A 13,630-nucleotide genomic window follows, 5' to 3' on the forward strand; every position below is an offset into this window, starting at 1 on the left:
TAATTTATTTTTATTTTTATTTCAAGTAAAATACGCGTGCTTTCCTTTCGAAAACATTGCCACAGGAGGAACTGATCTGGCTTGACGTTGCTTCCCGGAATCTACGATTGACGCACAAAACAGAGCGGGGCTGATTTTCTGACATCGTAAAAATCCAAATAAATCTTTATCCTCGCTGTTTCGTCTATCTTGCATAAAATGTCTGATGATGAAGAGGATTACATGTCTGATGCATTTCTCAATAAACTGTAAGTAATAATAACTGGCGTGGGATTGAAGTTATGCTCCTGTTCAGTCTCATTTGCTGAGCTAAAACAGCATTACTTTTATATTGATAGAGTGCGTAAAGTGTTTTGCTTTCTTCAGTCAGGACGTAAAACCTGGTGTCAGCATGGTGAGAAGGGTTAAAGAAGCCATAAAGAAAGAGGAACAACATAAGGAGACAAATATTAAAAATCGACAAAAATCCTACAAAGAGCAGGAGAAAGAAAGTCGTGAAACAGCGTTACAGAGCACCATCAGCAACGACAATAAAGGGTTTGCACTTCTACAGAAAATGGGTTACAAAGCTGGAGAGGGCTTGGGGAAAAGAGGCAAGATATTTCAGAGTATTTACAGTTTCTGTCTGTCTTTACTTGAGTTATAACAATCTTACTCATTTCTTTAGGAGCAGGAAGAGTTGACCCCATTCCTTTAAATATAAAAAATGGTAAGTGATTTAAACATAACAACACATTTTTCTTTTTTTTTTGCATTCTGCATTCTCAAAGCTAGATAGAACCATGTGTATATTAAACGGTGTAGTGACCTAATTTACATTTGGTAGGTGCATGCAAGATAGTTTTAAGATTAACCGGTGTGAGTTTTTATAATGCCCTTGTGTTATATAACGCCAGTTACCAGTTAGGCTGTGTGCCTCTGTGTGGTCAGACTCAAGCAGACAGTGAATTTGGCTGCCTATATGCATGTTAAATTATATACACTGCGTTCCAAATTATTATGCAAATTGGATTTTTGTGTCAAAAAGGTAAAAAAAAAAGCAATAATAATGAAACTCATGGATGGTGTCGTGTCTTGGGGCTCTATGAATCACTGACATAAATCTCAGAGACCTGGGATGATTAGTTGTCAGGTTAAGACCAGTTAAGGGAAAAACTACTGAAAAAGGGTGTTCGAGTTGAATGCCTTGGTCTAGGTATGAAAACCTTTGATATTTCATGAAAGATTAAGCTTAATCATCATACAGATAAGAGATCTGTGGATGATTCAGAGCACACTCCGTTTTGTGCCGATAAAGGCACAACATGGACGGTTTCTGCCAGACAAACACATCAGATTATGAGAACAGATGCTACAAAGCAGCATACAGGTATTTGAAGCTGCTGGTGCCTCTGGAGTCCCCCAAACATCAAGGTGTAGGACCCTCCAGAGGCTGCAGTTGTGCATAAACCTTCTATCCGGGCCTCCCCTAAACTGTTAATTGAATGCTGATGAACAGAAACGGCTGCAGTGGCTCAGAAATACATGAAGACTCATTTTCAAACAGTCTTGTTCACTGATGAGCACCGTGTAGCCCTGGATGGTTAACTCAATGGAGTAGTGGATGGTTGGTGAATGACCACAATGTCCCAACAAGGCTGTGACGTCAGTAAAGAGGTGGCGGAGTCATGTTTTGGGCCAGAATCATGGTGAGAGAGCTGGTCGGCCCCATTAGGCCCTTTTAGGCTCCCTGAAGGTGTGAAAATGACCTTTGAAAAATATGTGGAGTTTCTGACTGACCACTGTCTTCTATGCTACAAAATGAAGAGCCGCGCTTTCCCGAACAAAATCCTCTTCATGCATGACAACGCACCATGTCATACTGCAAAGAATACCTCTGCATCACTGGCTGCTATGGGCATAAAAGGAGAGAAACTCATGATGTGGACCCCCTCCTCCCCTGACCTCAACCCTATTGAGAACCTTTGGAGCCTCAACAAAAAACACTTCTATGAGGGTGGGAGGCAGTTTTCATCCAAACAGCAGCTCTGGGAGGCTATTCTAACATCCTGCAAAGAAATCCAAGCAGAAACTGTCCAAAAACTCACAAGTTTAATGGATTTAAGAATGTTGAAGCTGCTAACACAGAAGGGCTCCTTTGGTAAAATATAACTTGACCTGTTAATATTTTTTTGATTGAAATAGCTTTTGATTTTAGTAAATATGACCTCCTAATGCTACAAATACAACAAATGACCATTTTCAGTTAATTACAAGCTTTAAAATGTATTGAAACGATGAGTTGCATAATAACTTGGAACAGTGGATTTTGAGGTTTTTACTATATTTATTTTTGAAAAAAATACTGTTATCACTAGGAATTTTTTTCCACCACATTTAAATGATCCTCTACCAGTTAAAGACTTAAAAATTATGCTGACTCTCATTTGAGTTGACAATTTAGAAAATCTTAGAAAAATGTCATTTGCATAATAATTTGGAACGCAGTGTAATGAGTCCCTAGTACATATATCCACTTCATTGAATTAGACAGAGGTGGCATTGGGATGGAGGAGCAGAAGAAAAGAAAAGCTGAAGAAGAACTGGAACATTACCGGCAAAAAGTTCGAGCCAAACAACAGAATGAGGCGAAATCATTGGAAGATTTCAGGTAGAGAAGGCACAAAACACTTTTGCAGCTTCCGTAAATATGAAGTAACGTTGAGTGCTTTGCCTTAATTGTACTGTTAAGGTCGAGGGTAAGGACTGAAAGAGAGGAGCGCAAGATTGAAGCTGATCTCAGAAGAAGTCAGCGTTCCTGTGAGCAGCTCGACAGCCAAAAGGTTCTGAGAAAGTCTTTGTAACAATAGGCCAATTCAGCAAATTAACATTGTTTTTTATTATAAAATCCCTCACATTTTCTGTTGGTTGATATCAGAGCATCACTGCACCCAGAGAAGACTGGTACTGGCCAAAAACGAATGCAGAGGAAGATGAAGAAAAGGAAGAGGAAGATGATGATGATCCTAAGGACGAAGATGAGGATGAGGCTGTTGAATTAACTGTTAGTATTATATTATGTATTATGTGGATTGCTTTATAGACCCTTTTGTAAACATTCCGGGCTTAGCTGGAGGCAAGAAGCTAGATTCACATCTGTAGCTGTTGTCATAGTAACGATAAACAAATGTCTGTTATTGGAAATATCAGATAAACCTTATTTTATTGTCTCAAATGCCATTCCTCTTGTTCTCGCACCTTAAGCCACAACAGGACCATTTGTTTTAGTTGTAGTTTTACACTTATAATCGCTAGTTTTAGTTTAATCTTATTTCTCTTGATCACTTCCTGCCTCCAGCTGATGTCACTGATGTAAGCAGCGAAAGGGTCTATTATCAGAGCTTTTAAAAGCATGCTGTATAATGCCTTAAGCCCATCTTTTTTAGATAACCTTTAATTTCTGTGTGATTCTGTTGCAGTCATATGATAAACTTCACATTTTGACGTCATATTTAAGAGGGAGACACTTTTTCTGCCTTTGGTGTGGAACGACCTACAATGGTGAGAACACACAGTACACAGAGCTCAACAAGCGTCAGTGTGATGATTTCGAGAAGTGAATTTTCTTGACTAATCCCATAACCATAATTTTGCATATCAATTGAAAATACATTCTTTAAAGGAACAGGCCACCATTTTTCCATACTGAGATACAGTATGTTCTTACCTGAGCTTAGCTGAGTTGATGCGTACTTGTCTGGTCTTTGTGCGTGCGCTCAGTCATGCACAGCGACCAAAGATGTTGTTAAAGATGCAATAGCATATTCCTGTAGCTCCAATCTCTGTTGAATTTGTTGTTATTTGGCCATTTATCCTTTAACACGTTCTTCTCCACAGACGAAGAGGACCTATGCTCAAACTGTCCAGGAGATACAGCAGCAGACCATGAATAAAAGGAGAAAAGAAATGTAGTGAGTGTGACATTGTGGAACGCTGATCTCACCGAGGCAGGGTTTTTTACTCAAAATATGTTATTTATAATTCAAGGTTTTTGTTTTTTGTACCTCCCCAAGTTACCATTAAAATAGTGTGATTGTATGTAATGTAATAATGTACTTTTTTCCCTCCCACACCTTTAATAAAGTACTCAGTCCCAGACGAATTATTGTTTGTTTTGTTTATATAAATTAAATAATTAATAAATAATGTACACACTGAAAGCTGCTGAACATGTATTTAATTATTGTCGTCAACAATAATGCAAAAAGTGTTAAGTCATTCCGTCGTTCATTTCACGAGCTTTTAAATGACTACATTTCCCACAAGGCTGTGCGCCATGGAAGGAACACGGAACCCAACACAGGCAAATTAATAAAGTATGTAAATAAAATATATTATCGGCTCAGATTCAAGGCTTGTGGATATATTAACAACTGCATTAGCTGATAGACCTTTTTTTTTAAATAAAAGCGACAAGTTTGTTATTGAAATGAGGTGTGCGCCTGAAGAGCGTCATGACGTCAGCAGCGTGACTTTCTGAAATCGAAACTCAATACTAAAAGCAGAATCGAAAGTAAGGGGAAATGAGCTGCTGACTCTTAACGAATGAATGGGTGTATGCTTTTGTCGCTTGTTTCGATTTATTGTAGTTCATGTTAATATTATGAAAGTCGTGTAGTTAATCATGGACACGGCAAACTACGTCGCAAAATTAAATGAACTCGCGCAGAGGAAGCGCTGGGAGCTCAAGTATGAAGACGTTTGCTCTGCGGGGCCCGATCACATCAAGACGTGAGTGATTTCGATATTCAGCATTGTACACTTTCCCACTTTCCGTTTCCATGATGTGACGAAGTCCAGGCTGCACTTTGAACTGGGTGCTGTCATGTTGAATAGGCTTTACAGTTCAGGCCAATTGTCTGGAGCTATTACTCACTTCGTCATGTGTATATATATTCACATTTGAATTACAAGGCCATCCAGAATCCTCTCATGATCATATCTTAATTATCAATTCAGACTGTGAGTTAGCTGAAAGTCTATGAAATCAGGTGGTTTGGTTCAACTAATAGAAACAGCATGTTCTACAATTGGGTGTTTAGATGCCAAGTTTTAATCCAGCTCTTTCGAATGACACTTATAGAGGTTCTTATATCCTTTTGTAATGTCTGTATAACAATCTTTGTCCTAGATTTACTCAGAGGGCTGTTTTGAACGGCAAACCCTATGCCAACGGTGTGGGGAAGAACAAGAAGGAGGCCAAACAAATTGCGGCTAAAAATGCCCTGGAAGGTTTACTCGACTCCGCTCCTGAACCAGTGAATATTAAACAGTTGTTTCCTTCATAGTGCATTATATTTTACATCATTTTGATTTGCTCTTTTCTTTCCCAGTCTCAGCAAAAAGAAGCTGCACCATCCAGTGTTCCTCCTTCACCGGTGCAGCCCACAAGCATCACCCAGTGTAACTATATCTGCTGGTTAAATGAATACGGTCAGAAAAACAGGGTTTGTATAAGGGCAGTGGAGTCGACAACAATTGGACCAGCTGTTATTACAACGCAGTAAGAAGCCGGCTTGATACATAATTTGGGAGATTTTTGACACCTGTTGGATAATATTGTTGCTTCTGTAGGTGCTGTAAGTATGTAGTAGGTGATAAGGAATACCCACCAGCCTATGGGATAACAAGGAGAGAAGCCAAGGAAGAAGCAGCCAAGCTTGTATATCATGAATTGTGTGGCAGCAAAGCAACATTGGTGTGTATTCTGTTATTCATGCAGATACCGAAAAGGAAACAAGTCAAGTTTACTTGTCCAGTTTGGTCTTAAATGACACTTCTTCTCTGTATAAGAGTGGTGATGGCATACCGGATAATCAACCAAAGGAAGATGTCAGTCAAAGCGTTTCGGAAATTATGTGAGTCTAAAGAGCTGTGATACACAGTATCCTCGCTTATAATACAGTCTGTCTGACTTTGTCTCTCGTTTTACAGTACAGGCACGCACCGTGTGAGCATCACAACTGAAGACGAGGGATTTGCTGACACTAATTTCATCGGGATTCTCAATCATTACTGCCAGAAGAAAAGTCTCCTCCTCGATTATGTCTCTGAGAAAAGGACTGGGCCAGCCCATGACCCTCAGTCAGTCTCAAAATGGCTGTGATTTTTGATAAGATTTCAATGTAATAACATGTTTTGCTGTCATTTTCAGATTTTTCTATAAGGTGGTTATTAATAACAAGGACTATCCTTTGGCTGAAGGAAAGAACATTAAAGAAGCCAAGCAGAAAGCAGCACAACTGGCCTGGTCCACTTTGCAGGAACAGTCTGACTGGGACAGTAAGGTACTGTGTATCTTTTTTAAATTAATGTTAATACCAAAAGAAAAGACTAAAACATTTGTGAGTTTCTCTAATTACATGATTTCTTTCAGGTGTCCATCCGATCTTCTGAAGATTCACCTGCTCGTCTCAACACACCACTCCTCTCAAAGTTGGTCAAACTAACACAGTCATGACAGCTTGAATAATTAAGTGCTCATTTTATCTTATGATTATTTTTTTTAGCATTGCAGCTCGAGACGCCAACTCAAATGGTCGAGTCCAACCAGTGTCTAGAAGTGAATCAATAGTGTTTTCTGATGCTGTCAGGTCTCCGAAACATCAGGTTACAAAACTATTTTAGATTTCACAAAGCACATCACATTTCTTCATAGTGTTTATCAATATTTTTTGTCCATAGGCTCAAAGTCCTGAAGTGAAGCCCAAAATAAAGTGAGCTCTTTTTTACTGATAGACTGTAATGGCTGCCTGTTATTTTAAGTTTTTATTTAACCCACTTGTCGTTTACTTTGGCGCTCTAGGATTGCAGCAATATTTCCTAATGCCTTTAAAAGTGAAGAGGTACACGAGTTACACAGTTAAAACCAATTTATTATTTATACAAATGTATTTTTAACAAACATGTAATTTTGTTCAATAGGATATAATACCCAATTTAGTAATTAAGAATGATGTTATTCCGGTTGAGAAAAGCCCAGTGCAACCAGTCAACTCAAGGTAGAAAAAAAAAAAACATGTTTCTTAGATTTCTTTTTTTTCTTTTGTAAGTGTAGCTTGACAACCTTTCTTTGTAGATTTTTGAAAGAATATGACTCTATTAAGAAACTCGGCAAAGGAGCCTTTGGAAGAGTCTACAAGGCAAGAAAAAAATTCCTTGAAAAAGATTATGCCATAAAGATCATTCGCTGCAAAGAGTAAGTTCAGCGTTTGCTTATGAGTGGAAAACATGTTCCATGAATAGTGGAAAATACTGAGACTGTTTTGTGAATATTTGTAGGAAAGCTCTCCGTGAGGTGAGGGCACTGTCAGACCTATGCCATGTTAATATTGTGCGGTACTACACGTGTTGGATGGAGGATACGCAATACCAATGTGACTCCTCTACTGACAGCTACAGCTCCTCCCAGTAAGTCTGAGCATCACTTCTCATTTGGACAATGTAATGCTCCTTTTATAATCCTGCCTCGTCTTTCCCTTGATGGGGGTTGTCTGTGGACTTTACATTGACCAGGGCTTAGTTTTGGACAATTCATAAAATGTGGGATGTGTGAGTGTTGATGATATTAGTTGTTTTCTCAACAAACCATGCTGAGGTTTGGTTTCGGGTGAGCACATTTCACAGCTTGGAAATAAATGATATCAGGACCGTGCCAATGTGTGATGTCAGCGTGACAACTCTCCTCAGCATAACAAACCTTAGTATGCTGCCCAACAGTGTTAATTTTGACAGCATATTTTAATTTAGTCTTAGTCTTTTGACGAAAATTAAATGAAATTTTAGTTGAGATTTAGTCAAAAAAATATCTTAAAAGGGACCATATGCAAGTTGGTATTTTTTTACTCACTACTGCCACCTCAGGTCTTCCGCGTAACTGCAGCTTCTATATTAAGCTCGAGCATGACGGCAATTCGGACCCGAATTAACACCTTTTTGAGCGACAGTGCAGGATTTTAGAGGCAGTTGTGGTGAACAGGTCTGAGCTCATTCTACACATTAGGACATGGCTGGAACATATAGGGGGAGGAGAATACATAATAATACACGTATAGTCCCTTTAAATGTTAGTCTAGTTTTAGTCGGCTAAAATTGCAAGTAAATGTAGTCGACTAAATCTGAAACAAATTTAGTCGACTTTGCATTTATATTATTTATTACAATCATATTTAATCATGTTCCTCTCCTTCATGTTTCTGCTCCCACATGAACAAAGCTCAGAGCTGTTCCTTTGACAGTGAATTTACATGCTATGAGGCTCTTTCAGGCTGTCAACAGAAGTTTAAATGATTTTAGTCTCTCCTTTTCATTTTTATTTAGTCTTGTTTTAGTCGACTAAAATATCTGGACATTTCAGTCATAGTTTTAGTCACATGAAAAACTTTTAATTTAGTTTTAGTCCAATTTTAGTCGTCAAAAATAAAACTTTGTCTAAAACTAAGACTAAATATTTTAGTCGACGAAATTAACACTGCTGCCCAAAAGCTCTAAGATCACACTTTTCAACGTGCAAAATAAGCCACATCAGCATTGTCAGTGCGCATGCGCGGTAATGTTCCGGTCAAAGTTCACACCTACCCACAGTGTCAACAAAGCCCATTAAAACCAGACTATCATAGTAGAACAACCGGCTATTTAGTGACTATTAGTGTGACTGTCCATGTGGGCTTAATCAGTCTAGGGAAGAGTTTTGCTCTATTCACGAGTGCAATAAAGGAACCTCACAGCGTTGTATATGGAGCCACCACACGTACTCATCACATTTCGTGACAAATGGATTAAATTAGTAAGTTTGACATATAACTAGTAATGCTATTTGTACCCGATACGTCTATTTACTTAATACTAGCCTGGCTAACACCAGACTAAAATCACAAGTGATATTTAGTCTGGGGACCACCAATGCATTTTCTCGTAGGAGAGGTGTGGTTTACGATCGTCCATACTCGTTTATTGGGCGATACGGAAAAAAAAAAAAAAAAAAGTCTCATGCGTCTGCACGTAGCCACAGCCAATCGTATCATCGTATGAGATGACGTATGACGTACCCACTGTAAACTTTTGAGCTAAATTATTTAGAACAAGGTCTAAAGCTTGATCAAAAAATACCATCGTGTCTGCTGCTGTCACGTTGGATCCGTAAATAAACTTTTTTTTAATTATCCGTAAATAAACTACAAGCTTCCATATATCGAATAGCGCGTCATCGTCTTGCCGTCCCTCCTCGCTCTGTGATTGGTTCCCAAATCCACCGGAGATTTCGGCCATGGTCCCCAGGCTGTTGTGCAGTTCGAAATAATTCGAGCGCACACAGCAGCCTGGCGTTAGCCAGGTTAACTTAATACAGCAACCACAAGTTCTTTCTTTCTCTTCCCAGTAACACTCTGTCCCCGTTTCTTACATAATTCTCTTAAAACATCGATTTTCAACGCTCAAAATATGAAACATCTGTGTCACACTCGGTCATGTTAACAGTTTGGGATACGATCTGGGTAGGCCAGACCTTTAACCGGGACCAGCATGCTTTGCGCTCGGTGAAATCTGCTTATTCATAATGAAGTGGGAAATACAGCTACTCAAATGGCTAAACGTTCCTGTGGTGCAAACATTGTATAACATTAAATCCAACCATTTTGCCTTCCCAGATCTACCGGTAATGCACCAGAAAAGTTCCTGTACATTGAGATGGAGTTGTGCGACACTAAAACCCTTCGAGTTTGGATTGATGAGAAAAACACTCAGAATGTAAAGAAATCCCGACGAAATCCACAGAGACGAGAGGAGAGTCTGAAGATCGCCCATCAGTTGATCACAGGAGTGGAGTACATTCACTCCAAATCACTCATTCATAGAGATCTGAAGGTGAGGCCTCTGTGTTTCAGGGAATGGTGGGGTTTGGGTGACATCTTGTGGCCAAAGTGTAAACATTGTTCCAGATTTGAACCAAAGTAGAACTGTATTCATTTCTGAATAGAAAAAGAGGCTTGATGTGGAAAACGTCTGCTTGTTCCTTTTTGCAGCAAGTCAACAAATACATAGCACCATTATGAAAGCAGTTTTACACCTCGCACCAGGTGAAAAATCGTCTGCTTATACAAACTGATGTCTGTGAATGTGCGTTGGGGACAGTGTCTGCAGTGGAGTCTGAATCGGACTGGAGATGTTTACATTATAATGTATACGTGTTGATATTATAATGGGAAGTTGGGTAATGTTGATGAGTTTTTATATATACTTTGTGATGTAAACCAAAAATGTTTACATCAGCCCGCTCAGGGACTACAGCAGAGGTTAAAGGGATATTTCAGGATTTCTGACATAGGGCCTCATTTCCGAGTTATCCAGAGTGTTGCTGAGTTCTTATATTTGAAGAGTTACGTGGCGCTAGGCTAGTGCAAGGCTAGCGCATGTCTACGGTATCAGCTAGCCTGCATTAAAAACAGTCTGACCCACAGTGCACCTGAGGCAAATCACTTATAACGCCAGACTAGCCTTATAAATGTCTGTGTCATTAGAATGTTTTATGGAATATAACTGACCTTGCCGCTGCGTAGCTTATACAACCACAAAGCTGATGCTGCTCCAATATAAGTTCTCTTAAATGCAAAATGGTTAAAATTACTCTATCGACACAGACATTTATATGATTCGTTTGGCGTTTTAAGTGATTTACCTCAGGTGCACTGTGTGTCAGACTGTTTTTAATGCAGGCTAGCTGATACCAAAGAAATGCGCTAGCCTTGCACTAGCCTAGCACCACAAAACTCTTCAAATATAAGAACTGCATAAATTACAAAAAAAAATATCTCAAGAAATCAGCAACACTCTGGATAACTAGGAAATGAGGCCCTATGTCAGAAATCCTGAAATATCCCTTTAATGGTGCGTGAGCTGAAAAAAGGCGTTCTAAGCATAGATCTTACTCTAAATTGTAAAACCTAAAATATCAATGCTGGGGTACAAAAAAGAGTGTTCATGTCAAAAATTCTAATATTGTAATGTTATTTTTGCTTCACTTTAATGTTTAGCCTGCAAATATCTTGTTCGGATGTGATGATATGGTGAAGATTGGAGACTTTGGCCTGGTCACTGATGAGAGCAATAATGAAGAAAATCTTATTGAAAGAACTGTTTATAAAGGGACTCCTTCTTATATGGCTCCTGAGCAGGTAAGAGTTGTTTTTTTCTGCTCTATTTAAAACCAATTAAGTAGAAATCCATTATTTAAAAGAGCTGACATGTGTTTGTGGAAAATTACAGAGAAACAGGAAAACACTCTATGACCGGAAAGTGGATATTTTTGCTTTTGGGCTCATATACTTTGAACTTCTTTGGAACCTTGTAACTGGACATGAACGACAAGCGGTCAGTGAATGGTCTTAATTAATTATTGTTTATTTGTAGGGCTGGGACAAAACATCGGATCGGATTTGTATAATTTGTGCGATACTTATCGATACTTTTTCATTACTTTTTGGAGGCATTTTTATCCTGCACTCCTTTATTTTGCAGCAACAGCACTTTGTTACATTTTGTGTTAATTCACTTTTGGATCATAACACTTCAATAACTGTCAAATGGCATTGGGTTTATAAACTTTAGACACATTCTTTATACATTTTAAGGTTAACATATTACAAATCATAATTACTTACTGTATCGTAATACGTATCGGATCGGGCCCTGAGTATCGTGATTCGGATCGGATCGTGACAAAAGTGGATCGTCCCAGCCATATTTATTAGATTTTTTTTAACCTATAAGTCTAACATTGTGTTATGTTTCTGTGTTAAATCCAGATTTGGAGTGATCTTAGAGACCGGAAACTTCCAGATGACTTTACACGTTATTTTCCACCAGAGGTTCAGTTCCAGTTTTTAATTCATCTTGCTCGATTTTTTTGTAACATTTGTTTTTACTGTAATCGGTCAATATTATAATTGGTAATTAGTATAATCATATGAATAAATATCATCGTTTTTTAATCCTCATTTAAAACTTATTTTTGATTTGACGTCATGACAGGATCTCTGCTGAACCAGGCCAATTGTTTTTTGTTTTTTTTGTCCACACAGGGCGAGATAATAAAGTCTGTGCTGTCGGATCAGCCGCAACATCGACCTGAAGCCAGTGAAGTGAAGCTGAAGCTGGAGAAGTGTGACCAGTTACTGACGACCATTAAAAGCATGCGCACTGTTTGATTCCATTACTCTGCATTGTAAAGCTAAACCTTTTAAACTTTAATGTGTTTATCGGCTGCTTTAGGAAAAATTATGAATCACTTTTTATTTGGGGGGGGGGGTTGTGCATCTTATGAGGTTACAGATCATTTCCATATGCAGCACAGGTTTTATTTTTAATGTTTTTTCCCTCCTCACCCTTTGTGATAATGGGTCTTTAACACGGGCAGTTATGCACAATACGTTTGCATGGACAGTTCAAGGAAACAAAAATACAATAAGACAACACCACACATAGATACTACACGCTCACGCACCTGTCCCACCTGTCCCACCCCTACTGTTCAGGCATGGTTTAAAAAAGAAAAGGAAAGAAAATCAATCAAACAACACTGGTACACAAGAGACAGAACAGACAAATTTGCTAATTTCCTCCATCAGTGACATCTACAGAAATAGCTTTGGTACATATAGTTATGTAACATTTTAGACAAAGATTATACTGTATTTGGAAAACATATAATGTATGTTTTTTTTAAAATGAAAGGTTTTGATGATATAAAAGTATGCAATCATGTTTAATTTAGCTGAATATTAGCTAATTAAAAGACTGCATTGACTAGAAATGAGTTTGTAAGTATGTTTAAATAATATTGAAGTTGTCTGTGTACATCCATTGACCTAATACTTGTTGGTATTCCATTCATTGTTATGAGGTTGACTCAGGTAGACGTAAGTGAACTGTGACTTTCCTATTGTAATTCATATAGTTGGCTGTTCTTGCGTGATAACTGGAATTGACTGTATGAGAAGTGTGTGTAAATCGGTAGCAGCTGCAGTGTCAGGGCGAATCATTTGAAATTGCAGTCTTTAAGTTGCAGGCCGACTGAATACTTGCCTTAAAATGTATTTTGTACCTATACTCTGTTACAAACACACTACATAACATTTCACCCAATGGTATGGGCGACAGTGGCACAGATGGTAGAGAGGGTCGTCTCATGATTGGAAGGTCGGGGGTTCGAATCCCACCTCCTGAAAGTGCACATTGTCGTTGTGTCCTTGGGCAAGACACTTCACCAACATTGCCCCCAGTGTCTGCGTACATTGGTGTATGAATGAGAGTATGAATGGGTGAGTGGATCTTTGAGTGCCTAATGTAGGTGGAAAAGCGCTATATAAGTTGAGACCATTTACCATTTCACCCAATAAATAGCAAAAAATACAAGGATCAATTGTATTACTTATTTTCATCCTTGAAAAACATTTGGCCTAAATGAAGATGTAAATGTGTGTTTGCTGCTGACTGTAACTTTACTGGGAGCGGGACGTCTCCAGCTCGTCTCGATGGAGAGATGAGATTTTCTTCCAAATCAATTCTATGATTACCCACCGCAAAACCGCACTTTCTG

The 13,630-nt window shown here is 38.6% G+C and overlaps 2 protein-coding genes across 2 annotated transcripts; both read left to right on the forward strand.

The window, feature by feature from the left end:
- The first annotated feature begins 116 nt into the window (after window positions 1-116).
- Window positions 117-4,141, forward strand: gpatch11 (G patch domain containing 11). Its single transcript, XM_079560157.1, has 8 exons — window positions 117-248; window positions 367-608; window positions 668-709; window positions 2,530-2,650; window positions 2,732-2,822; window positions 2,918-3,043; window positions 3,459-3,540; window positions 3,877-4,141. The coding sequence occupies exons 1-8, from the start codon at window positions 199-201 to the stop codon at window positions 3,930-3,932; spliced, it is 810 nt and encodes a 269-aa protein (XP_079416283.1). The 5' UTR covers window positions 117-198; the 3' UTR covers window positions 3,933-4,141.
- Window positions 4,142-4,555: 414 nt separating this feature from the next.
- eif2ak2 (eukaryotic translation initiation factor 2-alpha kinase 2) lies at window positions 4,556-12,323 on the forward strand. The gene is made up of 19 exons (XM_079559760.1): window positions 4,556-4,770; window positions 5,171-5,297; window positions 5,373-5,542; window positions 5,614-5,737; window positions 5,833-5,897; window positions 5,974-6,123; window positions 6,194-6,326; window positions 6,416-6,474; window positions 6,549-6,648; window positions 6,724-6,755; window positions 6,845-6,884; window positions 6,964-7,040; window positions 7,118-7,237; window positions 7,321-7,449; window positions 9,684-9,900; window positions 11,067-11,207; window positions 11,299-11,403; window positions 11,838-11,900; window positions 12,114-12,323. The coding sequence occupies exons 1-19, from the start codon at window positions 4,664-4,666 to the stop codon at window positions 12,237-12,239; spliced, it is 2,085 nt and encodes a 694-aa protein (XP_079415886.1). The 5' UTR covers window positions 4,556-4,663; the 3' UTR covers window positions 12,240-12,323.
- The last annotated feature ends 1,307 nt before the right edge of the window (window positions 12,324-13,630 follow it).

The sequence above is a fragment of the Gobius niger genome, assembly GCF_951799975.1.
Source record: "Gobius niger genome assembly, chromosome: 7".
Classification (NCBI taxonomy): Eukaryota; Metazoa; Chordata; class Actinopteri; order Gobiiformes; family Gobiidae; genus Gobius; species Gobius niger.

Excerpts from the sequence above, each read along its gene's own strand:
- gpatch11 (XM_079560157.1), top strand. The coding sequence starts at position 199 with ATGTCTGATGATGAAGAGGATTACATGTCTGATGCATTTCTCAATAAA. Across the intron at positions 609-667 it reads AAGAGGCAAGATATTTCAGA|GAGCAGGAAGAGTTGACCCC; the intron begins GTATTTACAGTT and ends TCATTTCTTTAG. Across the intron at positions 710-2,529 it reads TCCTTTAAATATAAAAAATG|ACAGAGGTGGCATTGGGATG; the intron begins GTAAGTGATTTA and ends TCATTGAATTAG.
- eif2ak2 (XM_079559760.1), top strand. The coding sequence starts at position 4,664 with ATGGACACGGCAAACTACGTCGCAAAATTAAATGAACTCGCGCAGAGG. Across the intron at positions 6,649-6,723 it reads TCAGGTCTCCGAAACATCAG|GCTCAAAGTCCTGAAGTGAA; the intron begins GTTACAAAACTA and ends TTTTGTCCATAG. Across the intron at positions 7,238-7,320 it reads AAGATCATTCGCTGCAAAGA|GAAAGCTCTCCGTGAGGTGA; the intron begins GTAAGTTCAGCG and ends GAATATTTGTAG.